Source organism: Myxocyprinus asiaticus, chromosome 8, assembly GCF_019703515.2.
Source record: "Myxocyprinus asiaticus isolate MX2 ecotype Aquarium Trade chromosome 8, UBuf_Myxa_2, whole genome shotgun sequence".
In the NCBI taxonomy this organism is placed as follows: domain Eukaryota; kingdom Metazoa; phylum Chordata; class Actinopteri; order Cypriniformes; family Catostomidae; genus Myxocyprinus; species Myxocyprinus asiaticus.
Window position 1 is genome coordinate 9,130,511 of NC_059351.1, and position 24,930 is coordinate 9,155,440.

The following is a 24,930-nucleotide window of genomic DNA, read 5'->3' on the forward strand; positions in this document are numbered from 1 at the left end:
ACCATAGTGCCCTCCAAGCTAGATGAGAAACTCCGGGCTCTGGGCTTAAACAGCTCGCTGTGCAGCTGGATCCTGGACTTCCTGTCAAGCAGATGCCAGTTGGTTAGAATAGGCAGCAACATCTCCTCATCACTGACCCTCAACACTGGAGCCCCACAGGGCTGTGTTCTCAGCCCACTCTTGTATTCCTTGTACACACATGACTGTGTGGCAACACATAGCTCCAATGCCATCAAGTTTGCTGATGACACAACGGTGGTGAAACAGCCTACAGAGAGGAGGTGAACACTCTGACACACTGGCGTCAGGAGCACAACCTTTCCCTCAACGTCAGTAAGACAAAGGAGCTTGTGGTGGACTTTAGAAGAAAAGACAGAGAACACAGTCCCATCACCATCAATGGAGCACCAGTGGAGAGAGTCAACAGCTTCAAGTTCCTGGGTGTCCACATCACTGAGGAACTCACATGGTCCATCCACACTGAAGTCGTTGTGAAGAAGGCTCATCAGCGCCTCTTCTTCCTGAGACGGCTGAGGAAGTTTGGAATGAACCGCCACATCCTCACACGGTTCTACACCTGCACTGTAGAGAGCATCCTGACTGGCTGCATCTCCGCCTGGTATGGCTATAGCACAGCCCACAACCGCAAAGCACTGCAAAGGGTGATGCGAACTGCCAGATATATCATCGGAGGTGAGCTTCCATCCCTCCAGGACATATATACCAGGCGGTGTGTGAAAAAAGCTCAGAGGATCATCAGAGACTCCAGCCACCCGAGCCATGGGCTGTTCTCACTGCTACCATCAGGCAGGCGGTATCGCAGCATCAGGACCCACACCAGCCGACTCCATGATAGCTTCTTCCCCCAAGCAATCAGACTTTTGAGCTCTTGATCTCCCATGATCAAAATACATCAGCACTGCACTTTTTTACTCTTACTCTTATATCTCACACCGGTCTGTCATAAATTATATTATTATTATATTATATTCTCTCTTAACAACTTACTATCAACCGACAGCCTGAATGTAAATACAGTACAACACAACCTACTGTACATTCTATATATACTATATATACTTTTTTTTTATTGAATAATGTGTATCTATATTGTGTGTATTGTATACTGTACAGTGTATGTTATTATTTGTATATTGTGTTGTGTGTAATTATGTGTATATTAGACTTTAAATTGTGCTGTGTTAATTTGATGTTATTGTAAATTGGTACTGTCTCATCACTGTCACGACTGCTATGTTGATTGGAACTGCACCCAAGAATTTCACACACCATTGCACTTGTGTATATGGCTGTGTGACAATAAAAGTGATTTGATTTGTATATATATATATATATTATCCCCTTTTTCTCCCCAATTTGGAATGCCCAATTCCCACTACTTAGTAGGTCCTCGTGGTGGCGCGGTTATTCATCTCAATCCGGGTGGTGGAGAACAGGTCTAAGTTGCCTCTGCTTCTCAGACAGTCAATCCGAGCATTTTATCACGTGGCTCGTTGTGCATGACACTCCAGAGACGCCACATGTGGAGGCTCATGCTACTCTCTGCGATCCACGCACAAATTACCACGCGCCCCACTGAGAGTGAGAACCACTAATCGCGACAGTGAGGAGGTTACCTAATGTGACTCTACCCTGCCTAGCAACAGGGTCAATTTGGTTTCTTAGGAGACCTGGCTGGAGTCACTCAGCATGCCCTGGATTCGAACTCGCGACTCCAGGGGTGGTAATCTGCGTCAATACTCGCTGAGCTACCCAGGCCCCTTTATTTTAACAATTTTAAAGGTGCAGTCAGTAATGCTTTGCTCATGTCATCTTGGACTAACAGTGCCACCTAGTGGTGTGGGTGCAGCATCATTCAAAATCAGTAGTTCTCAGATACAGATGTCATTGTAGAAAATCATTATTCACAATCAGCCATGAGTGTCCAATAATAAGATGGTTACTAAGATTAAACGAGTAGTATTCAGATGGTCATGTGATTCTGAAATGGCAGCCCCCATGAGGGCGCCCCTGCCCCATGTAGAATAAAACAGCCTTTATAATGTTACTGATATGACTAGTGTCCTCATCTCATGTGAATGGTCATGATTTTATACATCTGTTTCAAAATTACAATTAATTTCTTTAGAAGTAAATCTTTTCTTAATGGGGAAAAAAATACTGAGTGCACCTTTAAGGACACCCAGTGGTGTGGATGCAGCATCATTCAAATCCAATAAGTTTCAGTTACAGATGCCATTGTAGAAATTCACTATTCACAGTCATCCATGAATAATTTAATTCAAAAAGGCAATTACTCTGATTAAGCGAATAGTATTAATTTTGCTGGTCATGTGATCTGAACATGGCAGCCCCCATGAGGGGGCTTTCCCCATGTAGAATAAAACAGCTTTTGTAAGGTTACTGTTATGATTGGAGTCTTCATCTCGTATGAATGCTCATAATTTTATTCAAGTTTCAGAATTAATAATTTCTTAAAGGGTACAACTTTTTTGATGAGGAAAGAATTAAATATCCCGGTCTGTTTATTCAGTGCAATGGCAGCTGATAGTGACTCACTTCAAAGCTTAAAAAAAGCACCCAATCATAGAAATAGTCCATGCAGTACGTGTGCCATATTCCAAGTTTTCTTAAGGCATAAATGAAGAGAAACAACCCTGTTTGTCATTTTTAAGTGAAAGTGTTGACGTCCGTTGCGCGTTCACAGTGGCACGCATTTACATGAGAACTGTTTTTAGCGCTAAACAACGCAAATTCACGGGTTAACATAAGAGTGAGTAAATTATGACAGGATTTAAATTTTTGGTTGAACTATTCCTTTAATTAAACATGAAAACATCTTAAAAACTAAACTATTTTTACGATTTGTTCACAGAATTTCCTTTGGAGTACATTATCTGGACACTACAATTACATTGTGATCAATGAATGCTACAAATAATGTTATATGTGCCATCACAACATGTTGCAATCCTGATGACTGCTTGCGTAGCTTGTGTTCAAATCATGGCTATGCTAACTGTGGTTAGCATAGCCATGACCAAACTTTCCTTCGCTATAAAAAAAACAAAACAAAAAAAATAATGCCTCTTAGGCAGGGTTGGCGCTTAAATTCTGAAACTTTGTGGGTGTGTCCCCACTTCCCCTGGACCTGAGTAGGATCTATTCCATATAGGTGGTCAGGTTGCAGCCTCAATGTTTTAGCTCATGCCATGTTCCAATTAATCCAGTTATCATGATGTTTTCTGAGAGGCACACATATAGCACACAATCACAGCTACATTGGACCACCAACAAAACGGCAACAGGCACAATCGCTCCAGAAGATGCCGTTACATCCACCATCAACCTGACAAATTATTCAATAGGACTACAAGGCCTGACTCGTTTATTAGAGTACTGCTCATTTGAGTTCAGCTTGGCATTTAACACAATTGTACCCCAGACCCAAGTAAACAAATATGTTTCATTCACTCTAGAAAAGTTTAGTAGCTGTGTACCGGGTCCAAAGCTCTATAGCTTGCAGACTGTATCACCAAACATTAAAGCAATTACATTAAGTCTGCAGACAGCACTAGTCTTGGGATTCATTACCAGCAACAGTGAGAAAGTCTAGAGCAAGGACAACAAACTTTCTCAACCTCTCTTTTTTTGGCATCTGTGGACTGTTTTTTAGCCCTCACAACCTGATTTTCCAGGAAAGGTCAATTAGTTAAATAAGATAAAAGAGACCTTGTGATAAAAAATTATTTTATTCTCACCATGTCCCATATTGTAAAGTATAAAACAAAGTTACACAAATGTAATAAATCTGTAATATATCAATTACAACTTAAAAACAATAGAAAAAAAAGGAAATGATTTTGTGATGTGGTAACAATATTTTCCCTTCACTTGGAACAATAATTTTACAAGCAGCAAATGTCAGTAATAAGTGTTCTTTTTTTTCTTGATTTCTGTGGTAGAGGTAACAAGTTATTGGTAAAATGAAATAAACTATTAAAATTATCTTGTTTTATCAAAGAAACCATGCATTATATGCTCTATATTTGGCACTCCAAGCTGTGCAAATCTCCTGAGTTTTTGAGAAGGTAGGACTCTATCTTTTCCTTTCTCACAAACACAACCTTTCAACAAAGATACTTAAATCCTATGGTACAAAGTATAAAACAGTATAAGAAAAAAAAAAGACAAACCTAAAAAAGCAGCCATGACACACACACAAAAAAAGAATGCATCATTTCTGCAGGTTTTGAGGACCTTGATGGAAGACCTTGCATGTTTTTTCATTGTGAGGTTTTCTCTCATTCTCATTTGCTTTCATTTTCTCAATGGCATACATTAGTACCTTAATCAAACCTAAATTAGCTCATAATCTGAGTTTCATCTCAGACTCTTGGAATCCTCCCATATAAGGAACAATTTAGAAATGTCTGTATTTGATCACGATGTCTCCTTAGGCATAAGAATAAACATTACTCAAAACCTGTAAACTGAATTGTAATTTATCAGAATCTGCCTTTGGCATTTACTGTCCTCCACTGAGAACCAGAGTCCAGTGTGAGTCCACAGAGGGATCTTGGCACCGCCACATGCGCTCTTCTTCCTTCTGCTCTTCTCACATTGTCTCCAAGATCTATTCCTGGATTACATGTTTGTCTTGCAAATGTGGCACTAATGTGAAGAGATTCGCCAATCTTCAAAATAAGCCCAATGATTTCATTCACAGCGTAGTGCAGGTCCTTTCAAAGTCTGCAGGAGAGAGATACACCCTTAAATCTTCCAGAAGACCTTCTTCCTGTACAGCAAGAACGCTATAAACACCCATATAGAAGTGGCCAGGAGGTTCTGTGCCAGGTGCTCAGCGTGTGATTGGTTGTTCGCCATCTTCCAACGGAAGGGGAAGTATTCCTCAAACACCTCATGGCCCACATACACCAAGATGGAATTCATCCCTGACAAATGAAAAGTAAAATGCAATCCAGTTACATTACTGTTTTATTTATATATATATATATTTTTTTAAACTTACTCTACGCAGTAAACAAACACAAAGGCTTCTATCTACACTAGCAATGTACAATGAACACACATTATGTACAATGGGACAGTGCGCTTGCAATATGTTGCCCAAATTTTTGCATTTGCATTTTATTTTTGAATGCATTTCAATCATCTGTAAAAGTTCAATAGACATGCTGAAAGAGGGTGCATTCTTTGGCCAAGGTACATTCATTCTGCTTGTGAAATGTGCGGTTTAAAATGCTTACCAGGGTAACAGAAGGGCGCTCCAGACCACCACTTCATAACATCCACCATATAGTAAAAAAACACCAAAACCACAAAAGCAAAACTGCTGAGAGTCGTCACATAGGACAATGACCTGAAATCAAACAAAGGTCACAGGACAGAATCCTACAATCAGCACAGTAAACATGTTGCAGCACAAACCACATTCCTATTCTAATGGGGAAGCAAATTTGGTATGCTAATTCCTGCTGATAAATGTGCTACATACTTTCATGTATGAACAAAACATGAAATGCTTCATTCTGAAGCACTAATGTCGAACAGTTTTAACCAAAAAAGGAAACCATGTCAATAGTACTTTTAATAATACCTTTTGGTGAAATTGAAATAAACAAAACTACACTAATATCTAAGGGAGACTGGGTTTACCACAAGTTTTTGTTAACAGGAATGAAGCCGTAGTTTCTGGAGCACTTGGTCAGCACAGCTGAGATGATCCCCTTAATGTAAAGATAGACAAATTCTAAACTTCAATCAATTTGAATAAAAAAATAAATAAAAAAAATAAAAAAAGCACAAAACCCTTAAAAAGAATATTCCGGGTTCAATACAAGTTAAGCTCAACAGTATTTGTGGCATAATGCTGATTACCACAAAAAACATTTTCAACTCATCCCTCAAAAAAAAAAAGCAAAAATCGAGGTTTCAGTGAGGCACTTACAACAGAAGTGGGGGCCAATTTTTTGAGTGTTTAAAAGGCAGAAATGTGAAGCTTATAATTTTATAAAAACGCATTAATTCTTCTGTGAAAAATCATGTATTATTTGAGCTGTAAAGTTGTTTAAATCGCCATTTTTATAGTCATTTTAGGGTTTGTTGACTACATCGTCATGGCAACAAAGTTGTAAAATTGGCTATAACTTTACACAGAAAAGGTTAGTAAGTGATTTTATCACACTAAAATCATGTTAACATGTATATTGTTAATGTCTTGTGGCTATACTTTTGAAAAAGTGAGTATTTTATCATTCAAAAATTGGCCCCCATTCACTTCCATTGTAAGTTCCTCACTGTAACCCAGATTTGAAGAAAAGGAGGGGCAAGACAAAATTACATTTTGTGGTAATCAACATTGTCACAAATGCTGTCGAGCTTAACTTGTATTGAACCCGGAATATTCCTTTAACTTTCATAAATAACATTAACAAACATTATTCTATGGCGTTCTGGAATACTGCATTGTGATTGGTCAATCATGGTGTTCTGTAGTCAATAACTGAGCTAGTCTAAGCCACTCTGTGGTCTCTTCTCACATAATGTCTACTCAAATCAATATTTAATGTGCATTTATTTATTTACTTGGTAAGTAGCCGTGTAATAAGTGGGATAATGTACAGTCAGCCGCTCCACTTCGCTTCAGGGCAATCACCCTTTCTTGGTTTATTTTGCAATAATGATCGGCTGACTGTGCATTATCCCTTACTTATTCTATAACAAGCCTATAATATAAAAATTACGTTACATAATATAACACAATTGTTAATGTGCATTCAAATAGTTTGAAATGCAATGAAACATCTAATTTACGTTTATTAATAATCATATATTCACAATTCATAGTCACTTATGGACCCCTGAACGCACAATGAAAAGCTATGGGGAAGTCAAGATTTTCGTTGAAAAATAACTAAAGTTTTGGGTTGGTTCTTACCAAACCCTATTATAGACTTGGAATATAATGTACGAGCCACACAGACTTTTTTATGTGCTTATGACATGTTTGGGTCCTTTTAAGCTTTAAAGGGATAGTTCACCCAAAAATTTAATTGATCTAATGATTTACTCACCCTCATGCCATCCCAGATGCGTATGACTTTCTTTCTTCTGCAGAACACAAAGATTTTTAGAAGAATATTTCAGCTCTGTAGGTTCTCACAATACAAGTCAATGGCGACCAGAACTCAGAATGTCTAAAAAGGCAGCATAAAATTAATTAATACGACTCCAGTGGTTAAATACACATCTTCAGAAGAGATATGATAGGTGTGGATGAGAAACAAATCAAAATTTAAGTCAAATCCCACACAATCCCACACAAATAGAACACTACAGACCAGTCTCTCTCATCCCATTCATGGCAAAAACACTTGAAAGGGCAGTTTTCAATCAAATCTCTGCCTATCTCTCACAGAACAAGCTGCTGGATGACAATCAGTCAGGCTTTAAAAGTGGACACTCCACAGAGACCGCCCTGCTGTCTGTCACCAAGTCGCTGAGATGGGCAAAAGCTGAATCAAGATCATCAGTCCTGATTCTGCTGGACCCTTCTGCAGCCTTTGACACAGTCAACCATCAGATCTTACTCTCTACCCTCTCCTCGCTGGGCATCACAGGAACTGTACTTGACTGGTTTAATTCCTATCTCTCAGGTAGGTCCTTCAAGGTAGCCTGGAGAGGTGAGATATCCAAGCCACATCAGCTGCTTACTGGGGTACCTCAGGGATCAGTGCTTGGGCCACTTCTCTTCTCTATATACACAACATCACTGGGACCCATCATTCAAGCACATGGTTTCTCTTACCACTGTTACGCCGATGACACGCAACTCTACTTGTCTTTCCAGCCCAACGACACCACAATGACTGCTCAAATTTCTGCCTGCCTGGCGGACATCTCGGCCTGGATGAAGGAGCACCACCTGCAACTCAACCCAGCCAAGACTGAACTCCTTGTCTTTCCAGCCAACCCTGATGTTGAACACAACATCACCACGCAGCTGGGTGCAACTACAGTAACGCCTTCCAAATCGGTCAGAAATCTAGGGGTAACCATCGGCAACAGACTAAATTTCACAGACCACATCTCAAAGACCACAAGATCATGTAGATTTACACTCTACAATATCAGGAAGCTAAGACCCTTCCTCTCTGAACATGCCACAAAACTGCTTGTCCAGTCACTTGTCATAACTAGACTGGACTACTGTAACACTCTCATTGCAGGCCTCCCTGCATGTTCAACTAGACCCCTCCAAATGATCCAGAATGCAGCAGCACGTCTGGTCTTTAATGAACCAAAGAGAGCACATGTTACACCACTCCTTGTCTCTCTCCACTGGCTACCGGTTGATGCACGTATCAAATTCAAGGCTCTGATGCTGGCATACAGAACAGTTACTGGGTCTGCTCCAGCATACCTAAAATCATTTATGTAGAGCTACGCGCCCACTAGAAGTCTGCGGTCGGCTAAGGAACGTCGCCTTGTTGTACCAACACAAAGAGGCACCAAAACACTTTCCCGGACTTTCAGCTTCATCATACCACGTTGGTGGAACGAACTTCCCAACTCCATCCGTAAAGCTGACTCACTCTCTGTCTTCAAAAAAACGACTAAAAACACATCTTTTCCAGGAGCACTTAACCAGTCATTTAAAAAAAAAAAAAAAAAAAAAAAACAATTCTGTTGCACTTTATTACTATTATGATGCTAGTGATACTTTGTAATACAGCACTTTTCATACCACTGTCTCCTAAGATGATTCGCTTATGTTTTCCTCTCTTGTAAGTCGCTTTGGATAAAAGCGTCTGCCAAATGAATAAATGTAAATGTAAATGTAAATAAATTTTTTTTTACTATAAATCTACACCTTTGGCCAGCCCCAACCAGTAGGTGGCTGAATGTGAAAGTCACTTCCACACCAGAATGTGAAAGTGTAGATTTATAGTAAAAAAGGTCTTAAATATTGATCTGTTTCTCACCCTCACCTATCATTTTGCTTCTGAAGATATGGATTAAACCACTGGAGTCATGTGGTTTTCTTTTATGCTGCCTTTATGTCCTTTTTGGAGCTTCAACATTCTGGCAACCATTAACTTGCATTGTAAGGACCTACAGAGCTGAGATACTCTTCTAAAAATCTTCATTTGTGTTCAGCAGAAGAAAGAAAGTCATACACATCTGGGATGGCATGAGGGTGAGTAAATGATGAGAGAATTTTCATTTTTGGTGAACTGTCCCTTTAAAGTGAGTCACTATCAACTGCTATTGCAAGGAAATAAGCTACAGCAACATACTTCATATCCATATTTAGTGTTCCGCAGCAGAACAAAAGTCATATGGATTTAGAACAACATAAGGGTAAGTAAATGATCTTAGAATTTTCTAAACTATTCCTTTAAAATGATAATTGTTTCAAAAACAAAATAAAAATGGTATACATACCAGAATGAATCCCCATATGAGAAATCGTGTAATTATTTGTCTGTGTTGGTCTCTGTAATGCAGCAGAATTTTTCCTGCCTAGAACACAAACAATAACATACATAAAATGCACACAATAGTTCTGGACAATTACTGAATGCATAAGATGTGATGTCTAATAATCTAATTTCAGAGCACATCAGAACAAAAACAGCATGCTGATGTTTGCATCAAATACAAGCATGCAATATAACAGAGGTATAAAAAGGGACAAGTCTTTAAACCAAACTCACCTGAAGACCCAAAAATGCCATCAATATGGAGTTGATGCTTCCCAAAACACCCTCAGGGTCAAATGGCACAATAGACTGGTACACAACCTGTGATGCATGCATGCACACACACATAATAAATTGCATCATCTGGTACATCTGGCTTTTAATAAATAAAAAAGTCCTGACTTGCCAACACCTGTCCCTCTTTGGTGACAAAGTGCTTTTCACAGTTATTGTGTTGTGTCTGTTTACCCGTGATGATGGCGTCTGGTAAATATGGTTCTCTCCGAGTAGCCAGCGGTCAATATAACCTGCAGCCCCCCCAGTGCAGTTTAGGTACTGGCCAAAGTCGCCGATGCCCCCTGGGCCCAAATAACCACTGCATGAGAGATACATCAAGAGAGAAGAAAATAGCATCGTATGCATAATGAAATTATAAACCAAGATACAGTCCAGCACAATAGTATACAATGTAACCCATGCATCAAATGTAGACTATTACAACTGCAATTTTATTTCCAAAACCATGTATACTGCAGGGTGTAAAAGGAAATATTAAGCATGTATTTTATTCTTTCTGATTGACCAGGATTTGTTTAAAAGCTAAGCATCTGTTTTTTTCGCTTATAATTACCAGTCAAATCTATTCTCACCTATAAATTTTACAAGTTGTCTCTTTGTGATGGTGAAAGAAAGCAAGCGATGTGAAGACTGACATTTGGGCAACTTTAACTTTAAAACTCTCAGATCATGAGTAAGATTTTACTAACGTTGGGCAGCCTGGCACTGGGAGAAGAAAGGTCAAACACAACCACACCGTCTCCAAGGCAATCACACACAGCCATGCAGGCCAGTAGAGGCAGACATCATGCACAGAGAACCAGCTTGTTTCCTAGGAGCAAAGAGATGATGGACATTTGAAATTGTGACTAATGACTAATAATTCACTAATTCTTGAGATAAGGGACAAAACAGGTTTTAAATCTTAGCTTTTATTTTTTAATACTAAATGGGTTATATTTGTAGACAAAGGTCTCAGCTAACAAACCACGCAAGGGAACCGTTTCTTATTAAAATTTTCCTGAAAATTGACATTTATTCACGTCATAAATTACATCTTACTGTAATGTGTCAACTCCGTCAGACACACTAAAAAGCATGCTATTTATATACAACAAGAATGTAAAGGCTGTAATTATATACACTGCGTGCCCAATTATTAGGCAAGTGAGTATTCTGATCTTATCATTATTTCCATGCACATTTTCCAACTTCAAACCATATAAACTTGAATGCTTATTGGATTCAATCATTTTCAGGTGGTATGTATTTGTGTAATGAGGGAGGGTGTGGCGAAAGTGACTAACACCTTATATCAAGATGTGCATAATTATTAGGCAGCTTCATTACCTCAAGTAAAATGGGCCAAAAAAAGAGATTTAACATACACTGAAAAGTCAAATATTGTAAAATGCCTTTCAGACGGATGCAACACTCTTGAAATAGCTAAACTATTGATGCGTGACCACCGGACAATCAAACGTTTTGTTGTGAATAGTCAACTGGGGCGCAAAAAAACGCATGGAGAAGAAAAACCACAAATTAACTGCAAAAAACTTGAGAAGAATTAAACGTGAAGCTACCAGGAACCCATTATCCTCCAATGCTACCATATTCCAGAACTGCAGCCTACCTGGAGTGTCCAGAAGTACAAGGTGTCAAGTGCTCAGAGACATGGCCACAGTCAAGAAGGCTGAAACACGACCACCACTGAATATATTCACAAGCTGAAGCGTCAAGATTGGGCAAAGAAATACATCAAGACAGATTTTTCAAAGGTTTTATAGACAGATGAAATGAGATTGACTCTTGATGGACCTGATGGATGGGCCCATGGCTGGATCACTAATGGACACAGGACACCACTTCGAGTCAGGTGCCAGCAAGGTGGAGGAGGGGTACTGGTATGGGCTGCTATCATTAAGGATGAGGTAGTTGGACCTTTTTGAGTTGAAGATGGACTGAAACACAACTCTCAAATCTACTGCCAGTTTCTGGAAAGTACTTTCTTCAAGCAGTGGTACAGGAAGAAGTCCTCAGCATTCAAGAAGGCCATGATCTTTATTCAGGGCAATGCTCCATCACATGCATCCAAGTTCTCCACTGCTTGGCTAGCCAGCATGGGCCTCAAAGATGCTCAAAAAATGACTTGGCCCCCTTCCTCACCTGACTTAAATGGGCCCTTCTCAAATGTGAGATTTACAGTGAGGGAAGACAATACACCTCTTTGAACAGCATTTGGGAGGCTGTGGTTGATGCTTCAGTGAAAGTTGATCGTGAACAGATCAAGAAACTAACTCCATGGATGGAAGGCTCATGGCAGTTATTGAAAAGAAGGGTGGCTATATTGGTCACTGAATATTTTTGAAAGGCCAAAAATGTTATTTAATTGTCATTTTGTGTAACTTATTTGTTGCACCTACTCTAAAAATTGAGAATAAACAATTGAGTTGGGAGAAATTATTTTTGTAATTTAGTTGCCTAATAATTGTGCACACTTATATATTCCCCTGAGAAAGACAAAACTCACTTTTTCTTTGTTAAACATTCAGGTTTGAGGTTCAATAACATTTTGGATTGATTGACAGCATTGTGTTTGTTCAACAATAAAATTAATCATGAGGAATACAATTTGCCTAATAATTGGGCACGCAGTGTAATAATAGTGTTCAGTAAAGGAGTTAAGTGATGAAATACATTCTATAGTACATTCTATAGAGTTGACACATTTGGATATATTTCCATCTTAACCATGTGTTGTATACTGGAGACATTCCTTTTTTTTTTCCTCAGTTGAAGCTGCCTCTTTAACCTAAACTAAAATGCCAAAAATGTTCCACAATTCTTAACAGAAATTATCAAAATGGGATGACAGAGTTGAAATATCGAAGCTGTGACCACAGAGAAATTTGTTTTTTAAAATGTCAAAAAATATAAAGCTTACAAGACCACGTGTCCTACTGTTGCATCCACCATGAGCAGGAAGTGGGAAAGAAGCAAAGTGAGGACACAACTTCGATAGGCAGTTTTTATGAAAAATATAATTTTAAGTTTACTTTATGTATTATTTTATATCTGTCAGATCCCTACCTTTCATTTGATATTCATATATATGAATGTGTTGCATTTTTAATCACTTTGTTTGGCAGTTTAACATTGAGACCTCTTTCTGAGGACAGGTTAAGTTACATGTGCTTCCAAGTATAGAGCATTCATTTAAAAAAGCTGCAATGAAATTATTTAAAAATATAAGTAATAAATGCCCTGATTATACACATTTCCTTAAGATGTACACTAGCGGCCAAAAGTTTGGAATAATGTACAGATTTTGCTCTTATGGAAAGAAATTGGTACTTTTATTCACCACAATGTATAGTCAGGACATTAATAACGTGAAAAATGACTATTACAATTTGAAAACATTTTTCCGAACTTCTTAAACCTTCAAAAACTTCTCATCAAAAAATCCTCCATGTGCAGCAATGACAGCTTTGCAGATCCTTGGCATTCTAGCTGTCAGTTTGTCCAGATACTCAGGTGACATTTCACCCCACACTTCCTGTAGCACTTGCCATAGATGTGGCTGTCTTGTCGGGCACTTCTCACGCACCTTACAGTCTAGCTGATCCCACAAAAGCTCAATGGGGTTAAGATCCATAACACTCTTTTCCAGTTATCTGTTGTCCAATGTCTGTGTTTCTTTGCCCACTCTAACCTTTTCTTTTTGTTTTTCTGTTTCAAAAGTGGCTTTTTCTTTGCAATTCTTCCCATAAGGCCTGCATCCCTGAGTCTTCTCTTTACTGTTGTACATGAAACTGGTGTTGAGCGGGTAGAATTCAATGAAGCTGTCAGCTGAGGACATGTGAGGCATCTATTTCTCAAACTAGAGACTCTGATGTACTTATCCTCTTGTTTAGTTGTACATCTGGTCTTCCACATCTCTTTCTGTCCTTGTTAGAGCCAGTTGTCCTTTGTCTTTGAAGGCTGTAGTGTACACCTTTGTATGAAATCTTCAGTTTTTTGGCAATTTCAAGCATTGTATAGCCTTCATTCCTCAAAATAATGATTGACTGACAAGTTTCTAGAGAAAGCTGTTTCTTTTTTGCCATTTTTGACCTAATATTGACCTCAAGACATGCCAGTCTATTGCATACTGTGGCAACTCAAAAACAAACACAAAGACAATGTTAAGCTTCATTTAACAAACCAAATAGCTTTCAGCTGTGTTTGATATAATGGCAAGTGATTTTCTAGTACCAAATTAGCAATTTAGCATGATTACTCAAGGATAAGGTGCTGGAGTGATGACTGCTGGAAATGGGGCCTGTCTAGATTTGAACAAAAATGACTTTTTTCAAATAGTGATGGTGCTGTTTTTTACATCAGTAATGTCCTGACTATACTTTGTGATCAGCTGAATGCCACTTTGGTGAATTGAAGTACCAATTTCCTTCCGAAACAGCAAAATCTGTACATTAGTCCAAACTTTTGTCCGCCAGTGTATTTTTTCAGTATTACAATGAATTTCTTGATTTCTAACATAAAGAGGACTTTTTTATGTAGGACATGTTTTGTCACTTATCTCAAGAATAAGTGAATTGTACTTTACATATTGACATCAAACATTGTTAATGATCAAGACTTTTGACCAAAGAATTATGACAGCTTTTCCAGTCATTCACGAATACTGGATAAGGACGTATTAAAATAATTTGGTAACACTTTACAAAAAGGTTGTATTTGTTAGCATTATTTAACTACATTAGTTAACATGAGCTAACAATGAACAATACATTTACAGCATTTATTAATCTTGGTTCATGTCAATTTTATGAAAATGAAAAGTTGTATTTGTTAATGCATTATAAAGTAACACAAACTATTATATTATCATAAATTAACATTAACCAACATCAATAACTGCTGTAAAAAATATTGTTGTTAGTTTATGATACCTAATGCATCAACTAATGTTAACAAATACAACCTTATTGTGAAGTGTAACCAATTATTTTAAAGAGATTGCAGTAAAAAATAAAACTAAACAAAACAAAAAACATAACTAGCTGAGCATTACAAGAAATATTTATTAATGTTCCGTTGCTTTTTATAATTTTGTACATTTCCATTACTTTTTACAGCACTGGAAATAAGAATTTAAATGGTTTTCCATGACTGTGGGAACCATGTTAAAAGGCCTATAGAGCTTGTATAAATGTGCATGTGTGTAAAAAAGTTTGTTTGTGAATGTGTGCATACAGTACGTGTGGAGAAGGTAACAAGACTCACGCTTGACAGGTTGGGGAGTTGGTTCTGGGCCACAGCAAGATCCAAAACAGCCACAACAATGTATGTGAAACCCAGGCGCTGTAATACACCAGGAATACGGAGGAAATCCCAAGACACTGTAGATACATTCACACATGCATAAAACATCTCTGACTTCTGCACCTAAATATGTGGTTCATTTATAATATTTATTTTTATCATATTATTTATTTTCATACTGTCTACCTACAGTCATTAAATTTAATATATTTTGAAAATGTCAAGCACCCCATGAAATTTCTTGACAAACACAAATTATTTTCCTGTGTTAATGTATTTCATTTTGCAAGTTTGAGTGGCAATAAAAAGGGCTTGTGCTTTTATAAACAGCCAAAAGCCTTTAGTTTATGTCACAGCCCACCAAAACCATGTTTTGCTACCTGCTATTGCTAGTCGGTGGCAGGTGGTATTAGGGGGAGGGGACATTCTAATTTTTGTGGAGAAAACATTTGATATCCCCCTGCAAACAAGATGAGTCAGAAATATTTTGTTCCATTTTCTTGGAACAAAACAAAAAGACAGTAATTTTAAAAGGGTATGTCAACTTGTACGAGTACACTAACATACAGATGATCTTAAAGCTAAAAGCCATGGAAATCCAATTTTCTTGGGGTCTTTAACTATTTAGAGTGTAAATGGGAAATTCCACTGATTCCATGCATTTAATCTGTTATTATTATATTTCAAGCTTATGTAGCTCACTGCACTTTATACAGTTCATAAATGAGTACATAATGTAGAAAAAGGAGAACAATTATCTACTACTCACAGGGTCCTTGGCAGTAGCTGGGATTAATGATGATGACCCCGATGAGGAAGAGTTGTAAGCTCCTCCAGAAAACCTTCCACAGTAAATGAGTTCGTTTGACACCTCTACGCAATGACCCACTCAAGGACAGAGCAATAGATGTTCCCATAATGAATACAAACCTGTGAGAAAGAGGCAGAAAGAAGGGAGGCAGTATTTTCTGAGATGATTTCCAACACAGAGATTAAAGGGATAGTTCATCCAAAAAAAAATAAATAATTATGTCATCATTTACTCACCCGCTATGCTCATGCTCACCTCATGCTGCTATTTCCACACAATGAAAGTAAGTGGGGACCAGGGGCAGTTCACCAGGGTGGTCACTACACCTGAACGGTTAATCAAAATAAAATCGAAATCGCGATATGACAATGCGCGATTATCAAACCACAAGGCTTTGACTTACTTAAATAAATAGTATGCATGCGCTGCACGCAGCACATACTGTATGTGCATGGCTCTGTTCTCTGTACGCTAGGGCTGGGCGATATGTAAAAAATATATTTTGGCGATAATTGCGATATCCGATTACATCGTCAACCCCCCTACTGAGGGACAGTGAATATTTTTGCATTATCGATTTTGCTTTAAAACATTTATTCATTTATTGAATCATGAAAAACATAAAAGACGTTTCTAAACTCAAATTGCACTTTAAACGAAACAAAAAAAGCAATAAAATAACAAAGCGAACAAAAAATCGTATTTGACCACCTCCCCAAATCCAAACATTTACCATCTCCAACTGCTCCATTTGCCATCACACAATCATCCATCAACACAGGTGGAAAATTACAAATAGTCTACAGATTAAGAACTAAAGACAATTATAAATGTAAAGACAATAATAATCAAAATAAATAAGCCTAATAAATTCCCTTGTGTTCCCAAAATAATGCTGCCAAATGTGTGTTCTTATCGAATTTGTGTTTGTATTGCATTTTAGTAATACAGTTAATGCTGCCTAAAGAAAAGAAAACAGAACTCAATTTTAGGTTCAAGGTGAATGTGTCTTGTATTTCTTTATGATTTAATCACTTTCATCTTTGTTTCTTTAATACAATGATACATATTTCTGAACCTGCAGAGTTGCATTCACAATGCATGTTACCCGTGTGGAAATAAAGTGAACTAAACTCACAGCACCTCCCGAGATGATCGGAGATAATTTGCAGCATTCTCACAGATGACATTATTCTTGCAAACAGTTTTCAGACGAATGAAACAGAGAAAACTCTTTACATGCGCTTGTTCCACATGACAGGCTCATGCTGCACACCTCTGATCAAAAAGCGAATCAGGTGAATTGTTTTGCTTTAACGACTTAGCTTTAAAAATTGTATTCATTTATTGAAACACGAAAAAAACTAAAACATAAACAAGACATTTCTAAATTTAAATTGCACTTTAAACGAAACGAAAAAAGCAATAAAACAACAAAGTGACCAAAAAATCTTATTTAACCAACTCCCCAAATCCAAACATATACCAAAGGCTCCATTTGCATCACAGAATCCGCAATGCATGCCAACCGCGAGGAAATAAAGCGAATTAAACTCACAGCACCTCCCGAGATGATTGGAAATGAATTGTAATTGTGAAACATATGTATAAAATCATGACCACTCACATGAGGAGTCATATCAGTAACCTTATATAAGCTGTTTTATTCTACATGGGGCAGGGGCGCCCTCATGGGGGCTGCCATTTTAGAATCACATGACCATCTGAATACTACTCGCTTAATCTCAGTAACCGTCTTGTTATCGGACACTTTCACTCTTGGATTAAATTAATCATGGCTGATTGTGAATAGTGAATTTCTACAATGGCATCTGTAATTGAAAACTATTGATTTTGAATGATGCTGCATCCACACCACTAGGTGTCACTGTAAGTCCAAGATGACACAAACAAAAAGGAAAGGAGTGCGCATTTAATAACCAAATCTAAAGTAACTTCACAACAGAGAAGTGGATGACATAATTTATCTGTTTTAAAAGGCCATTGTCAACTCAACAACAAACAAACGTCATCCTTAAAGGTGCACTCATATCGGTCTTACAGTGATGCACCTAGTGGATGCAGTAGATGCAGCATCATGTAAGATAAATAGTTTCCAGTTACAGAAGCCATTGTAGAAATGTAAAAAAATTACTATTAATTTCTTAAGGAGAACAATTTTTCTAATGAGGAAATTACTGTGTGCACCTTTAAGTGTTCTGCCATAATAAAAGCTTCAGCCAAAATTAAGGCTTAGTGTTTTAACGCACTGCAAAGCAATGCCGAATGTTTTTGTGATAATACAAACATGCTAATTTATTTCCGTAATAATTTCTTACGTTAAAAATAACTTATTATTGGGTTCCAGAAAATAATGATGAAAAGTAAGCTGAGACCCTATTACAAACTGGACAAAAACCAAGTATGCACTGAAAAGATACAATGTGAATGTGATGTGATTCTGTATTTTTTAATCATTTAGTCTGGTTCTTTTTAAGAGGACTCAAGTGCGGACCCCCTTTCTTAAACAGGATTTCTATTGGCAGTACAGTATGTTTGTCAATTACATAATTTTGGTCATAAGAAAACACTTACTAGTTGTTGTTTTTTTATTTTTTATTTTAATGTTAATGATCATATCGCAGTTTTAATATTTTTCAAAATAATCACAATAAAAAAAAAAAAAAGTGTCCAAATCGTTCAGTCCTAGTGGTCTTCGTTCACTTTCATTGTATGGACAATGACATTCTGTTAAAAAAAATTGTCCTTTTTTTTTGTTCCATGCAAGAAAGAAAGCCATAAGGATGAGTAAATGATGACTTTTCATTTTTGGATGAATCAACCCATGGTCATTTAATACAGGCTTTCTAAAGTCTCAAAGAGGTCTTGTGACTTTCTTTAAACTGAGTAGAACTGCTGCAGACTCTTGCTTCAGCTGCACAGCAGAAATCACAGGTTACTGAGTTTGCTGCTGATGTGAAACATTTGCTTTTGCTATGCTATGCCACTTCTTTTTTAGCCACAGTGATAAGCACCCATTTAAACTCAACTGGCTCAGTTACACCATCACTTACGCCAGTGCTGATGTGGCTTGCAGATCGAATCAAAACATGGAAAGTTTCATATGTTTTTTTTTTACAACTATACCACCCTATAAAAGAAAAATTCAAATTTTATCATAATGTGGGGAAGCAGTTTATATGCACTGATGGGAAGAATCAGTCATTTGTGACGTTAAATTGGCTTACCAAGGAAACACGAGATCAGCCACTGTGAGACCTGCAAGAGGAAGAACACAATAAGATATAACTTCCTGTTGTCATATCACTGTCTATTAAATTTCTTTCAACTTCCTGAGAAGTACTTGTTGAGTTGAGAAAATAGCATTTAATTTGTTTTTTTCAGAAATTACATTACATACATTAAATCCAAAGGCTTTTTAAAGGAAAACCTGTAGTTCACCCAAAAAAGAAAATTTTCTCATCATTTACTCACCCTGCCTGTTCTGCAGAACACAAATGAAGATGAAAAATATCTCAGCACAGTAGATCCTTACAATGCAAGTCAATGGTGGAGTTGATTTGGTGAATAAAGGAGTTAAAATTTGGTATGTTTTCATCCAAAATCAATTGGATCTCATCAGAAGACATGGATTAAACTACTGGAGTCTTATAGATTACTTTTAAGCTGCCTGTATGAGCCTTTTGGAGCTTCAAAATTTTGGTCACCATTTACTTGCATTATATGGACCTACAGAGCTGAGATATTCTTCTAAACATCACTGTTTGTGTTCAGCAGAAGAAGAAAGTCATACACATCTGTCATAGCATGAGGATGATTAAATGATGAACTATTCCTTTAATGGAGGAGTAACAAACATGATAGAAGTCTCATCAGTCGTAAAGATGAGTTTGGATATGAGTTTACCATTCCAACTCTCATGCCTGAAGAACCAGTAACGTCCACCTCCATAGTTGACAAACACCATAATGACCAGAGCCAGGCTTTGGAGAGAACAGAGGGAATTTGTGTCACTGGCTTCCAATTACAATGTGATATATCATTTGCAAGCCATGGTAATCAGTTTGAGTAGTACTTATAGCACACTTGTTTGATTTGAGGGCAAATACACTTTCACTTACGAATATTCATTATCAGAACTATCCTCAAAATCATTAGTGAAAGAGCAGCATACCCACGGAAAGTGTCTAAAGAGCGAAGCCTCCGTCCAGTGGTGGCTGGAATTATTGATTCCATGGAGGCATCTACCAATCTGTCTGGAGTGCCAAGCTCCTAAATACAATCAAAGAAAGAAAGAAAGAGAGAGAGAGAGAGAGAGAGAGAGAGAGAGAGAGAGAGAGAGAGAGAGAGAGAGCAAATTAATGAGTGAAGAACAAAAGATCAACAAAAGATCATTAAAATTCCTTTCCAGAGCAATATTTTTTGGCTCTTCCTTGCAAAAACACTCAGCACAGAATCGCTAAATTAAAAACAGAGATTATGCCATATTTGAACTGCTACAGAGACGCTATATTTGGTGTTTTGAGTATCTGATTGAAATTGTGAAAATCATGCAGAGACACCTCACAATATCAAGAGAGCAAAAAAAAAAAAAAGGTGTAAATGAGTGACAAGCTCTTACCGAGTTTATCAGTCGCTCTGTCTCCACTGTGCTCCCTAAGCGAAGAAGTAGATTTCTCACGACATCCAGCCTTAAAAAGTGTTAAAATTGGAATAAATTTGAAAACCTTATAAATTAGCATAAAGCAAAACAACTGCAAAAATGTTCTACCTCGTTTAGATGTCATCACATCGTGCCAAATGCTTAAAGAAATAGTTCAACCAAATATGATAATTCTCTCATCATTCACTCACCATTGTGCCATCTCAAACTCATCTGTTATCACCCAAAACCGATCGTATCACTTCAAGAGACATGGATTAAACCACTTGTGTCAAACTAATTCTTTAAAGCAAATAAAAATGGGAGTTTTGGTGCTTTTAGTCAATGTTTTGTGGTCATCTATTTGCTAGTGTGCTCCCTCAAATTGACAAAATTACATTTTGGTACATTTAAAATTTACAGTCTTTCTCTTCCAGGAAAATGAACCAAAACCAATATTTTTGGTGCATGACAATTCTTGCACTACTTTGTGTCCAATAAAATGCTTTCTGGAATGACCACCAACTTCTAACTAGCAATAGCAAATTATGGTTTAGTCAGGGTGTGGCAAAAACTGAAGGCTTTTGGCTATTTAAAAATAGCACAAGCCCTTCGATAAGTCCCAGACCAACTTCCAGTTTGATTAGGAAGTATGTCAACACAAGAAAGAAAATTGTGCTCATCAAGAAAATTCAAGGGGTCTTTAATAAAAAAAGGTGGATATATCAAGATGTCTGTACCTTCTAACAGTGCTCCAAATCTTAGCTAATGCAGCCACTCCAGCTAATACCAGAAATGCAAACAAAATGGCTGAAAAAACAAAAAGAGGAAACTATTCAGTCAGGTCTATTACTAAGTTAAACATGCAAGTAATTTATCTGATGTTTTTAGAAGACTAGGCAAATGGAAAAATGTCCACAGCAATTTTATATAGCACTGTCAAAATGAATGGTGTTTTCTTCTGTTAAAGACCAAAAATAAAAGTGCCTTTAAGTTATGGATTGAGGAAGACATAAAGCCGACTCACGCAGGTAGCTGTTGACAGGCTCTGAATCAATCACCATAGTGCAGCTGGCCCGGGATGTCTCATTCAGATTCTTCACCCACAGAGAATAGTTTCCCTGCTCCCCAAAGTGGAAGTGAACCCTGGAAGCACAAAGCCATCAAGGTCAAAGTATAAAAAGTCATAAAAACATTTTTTTCCATTTCTTCCTCATATACAGTACATGCAACTAAAGTTAACTTTAAATACACAGTATATCAGCATTGTTCTGTGTTAAAGGCATAGTTCTTGGACTTGAATTTTGGTCTGTTTCTCACCCAAAGCTATCATATCACTTCAGAAGACATGGATTAAACCACTCGAGTCATATTGATTACTTATATGCTGCCTTTTTGTCCTTTTTGGAGCTTAAAAGTTTTGGGTCCTATTGACTTACATTATATGGACAAAATTACCTCATACATTCTTCAAAATATCTTTGCTTGTGTTCCACAGAACATAGGAAGTCATATGAGTTTGGGATGGCATAAGGGTGAGTAAATGATGAGAGAAATTTATTTTGGGTGAACTGTTCCTTTCAAGGAATAGGTCACCCAAAAATGAAAATTCTCTCATCATTTACTCACCCTTATGCCATCCTAGACGGGTATGACTTTCTTTCATCTGCAGAACACAAATGAAGGTTTTTAGAAGAATATCTTAGCTCTGTTGGTCCATACAATGCAAGTGATTGGGTGCCAAAAGTTTGAAGCTCCAAAAATCACATAAGTCAGCATAAAAGTAATCCATAACACTACAGAGGCTAAATCAATGATAGGTGTGGGTGAGAAACAGATCAATATTTAAGTCCTTTCTTCTATAAATTCTCCTCCCTGCTCAATCAATCTCCACATTAACTTTCCCATTCTTCTTGTGTATTTGGTGATTCACATTCGTCATGAATATCGCCCCCTACTGGGCAGGGAGTAGAATGTCTAGCATAAAAGGACATAAATATTGAACTGTTTCTCACCCACACCTATCATATCACTTCTGAAGATATGGATTAGAACACTGGAGTTGTATGGATTACTTTTATGATGACTTTATGTGCTTTTTGGAGCATAAAAATTTTAGCACCCATTCACTTGCATTGTATGGACCAACAGAGTGGAGATATTCTTCTAAATATCTTCATTTGTGTTCTGCAGAAGAAAGAAAGTCATACATCTGGGATGCCATGAGGGTGAGTCAATGATGAGAGAATTTTCTTTTTTGGGTGAACTATCCCTTTAAATATGTAAGTGCATAACTCACTTGCACAGCTCTAGGTTGGCAGCGGTTCTGTTTAGCTGCAATGTCAAAGGGTGCTGTGTGCCTACAACAAAACCCACTGTAGTCGGAGTCCCAGGACCCAGGCCTGCAGGTATTATCCCCAATGGCTGGGGCAAACACTACCACACACACAGAAAAAATACCATGGCATTAGCATCATAGTATTACTAGATCATTACCGGTACAGCAAATTATATTGTATCATTACAGTATCATTACTTTATTATGTCCCGTGGATGCTTGACCTAGTAAATCGTATGAGTAAATAAAAAATGTAAAAAAGTAAATCATACATTTATCTATAGCACGCAAATATCTGATACCTGATAGCAGTGATCAGATAGCACGAAGAGCATCATCTCATTCTCGATTTCATTTATGACTGAAAGGGCAGCCTCGTCCATTTTTAGCACAGAAGTCTTGCGGTGATGGCGAAATGCTGAAAGAAAACAAAACCAATCGATGTTCACCATTATGAAGCATATGCAATGCACTCAAATACATTACATTTAACCTTGCAGCAAGATCTATAACAATTTAGATGTATAATTCCCCGTGTGACCAGAGACTGCAATTGCAAGCACTCAAAAGCTGCCTACCAGCATTCCAGACATCATATACACATTTAATGTGCAAAAATGCAGTCTAGTTAGGCAGCTCACTAGGTTTTGGGACAGATCCAAAGTGTTTCTCTATGAAAAACATTTAGCAACAATTTCCAAATGTACTCACCACTATGAAAACTTCAGTGTCTGCCTCTAATTCAATTCCACCTAACTGTAGGTTTCCTAAATTAAACTAAAGGGTCAGCTGCTTTGGTGCTCTCTACTCTCTACAACATTACAATAGTGACTCTGTCTCTCCTGCAGTCACATGCCTGCACTAATCTGCTTCAAAAGAAACATCAAGAAACTGCCTAGATCTGCCTCAGGAGGGAAATCTGAAACCATGAAACCTCTCATCTTCGCTGAAATGAAATGCTGTTGTTGTGGCTTAATGTGTGTATATACATTAGGAGCACTATCTTACACTAAACCAAGAATCTAGATACAAGACAACGAACAAATTACACAGACAATATGTATACACTTCAAATGACCTATATAGAGTAAAAATAAGCATTTAACGCTAAAAAAATAATAATAATGTGATTGTCATTTTGATTTAATCTAAAGGACAGTTAGCATATGCTAAAAACAGCTAACAGTGCCGCTAGCTAGCTAGCTGGCTGGCTGACTGACTAAGATAAGAAACCAAGAAATAAAATGAACCACAACATTAAGAATTGTGATTTGTGTTTAATATTAATGAGATGAGAATAACGTTGGTGTTGCGATGAATGCCACTCACAGGCTGGTCGATCTGTCATGTGAGCTGCACACACAGCTAACAGCAGTACAATCACAGCCCAAACAGTCCATCTGTATTCCCCTTCAGGTGCCATAACATCAGATTTCAGTGCCTCTTCTTTTTGATCCTCTTTAGATCTAAAAATTTCTCCTTTTTTCATCACAACATACTTCCGATCCCTCCTCCCTTGCTGCACAAGTAGTGGATGAGAAGAGGGTCAAAGTACAGTCGCATGGGCTGTATTTTAAAAACGAATGTGTTGCCTACAGCATTTCTGCATTGTGACGCGTTTGGAACTCCCGAAGTCCATAAAAGCGGAACAAACTTTTGAACTAAGTTCCTATGTTGCCAAAAAAAAAAAAATCAGTACTCTCAGAAATGTTGTCTAGGTTGGCAGCTAACATTGTGCTGAAACACAGCCATACTGTCATTCATTCCTTAGACACGTGATCTTTTATTGCAACAGTATACTGCTCGAAAATGCTATTTATTTTTGTTAGATTCAAATCTTACAAAGCTAAGCTATGAATATTAAAATGAAAACTCTCTCATCGTTTCCTCACCCTGACTTTCTTTCTTCTGTGGAACACAAACAAAGGTTTGTAGAAAAATATCTAAGCTCTGTTGGTCCATACAATGCCAGTGAATATTGGCC

At 37.5% G+C, this 24,930-nt stretch overlaps 1 protein-coding gene across 1 annotated transcript; it reads right to left on the reverse strand.

Annotated features, from left to right (window-relative positions):
- Positions 1-3,753: 3,753 nt before the first annotated feature.
- On the reverse strand, positions 3,754-24,567 carry LOC127445282 (heparan-alpha-glucosaminide N-acetyltransferase-like). The gene is made up of 18 exons (XM_051705234.1): positions 24,276-24,567; positions 23,249-23,364; positions 22,908-23,044; positions 21,636-21,754; positions 21,349-21,418; positions 20,588-20,657; positions 20,141-20,238; positions 19,873-19,949; positions 19,194-19,224; positions 15,904-16,064; positions 15,096-15,211; positions 10,517-10,638; positions 9,999-10,125; positions 9,765-9,851; positions 9,493-9,570; positions 5,701-5,771; positions 5,292-5,404; positions 3,754-4,976 (listed from the first exon to the last, which is right to left on the reverse strand). Exons 1-18 carry the CDS (start codon positions 24,433-24,435, stop codon positions 4,795-4,797), a joined length of 1,935 nt encoding a protein of 644 aa, XP_051561194.1. The 5' UTR covers positions 24,436-24,567; the 3' UTR covers positions 3,754-4,794.
- Between the last annotated feature and the right edge of the window lie 363 nt (positions 24,568-24,930).

Excerpts from the sequence above, each read along its gene's own strand:
- LOC127445282 (XM_051705234.1), bottom strand. The coding sequence starts at position 24,435 with ATGAAAAAAGGAGAAATTTTTAGATCTAAAGAGGATCAAAAAGAAGAG. Across the intron at positions 23,365-24,275 it reads CATGACAGATCGACCAGCCT|CATTTCGCCATCACCGCAAG; the intron begins GTGAGTGGCATT and ends GTTTTCTTTCAG. Across the intron at positions 5,405-5,700 it reads CCTGTTAACAAAAACTTGTG|GTCATTGTCCTATGTGACGA; the intron begins GTAAACCCAGTC and ends GTTTGATTTCAG.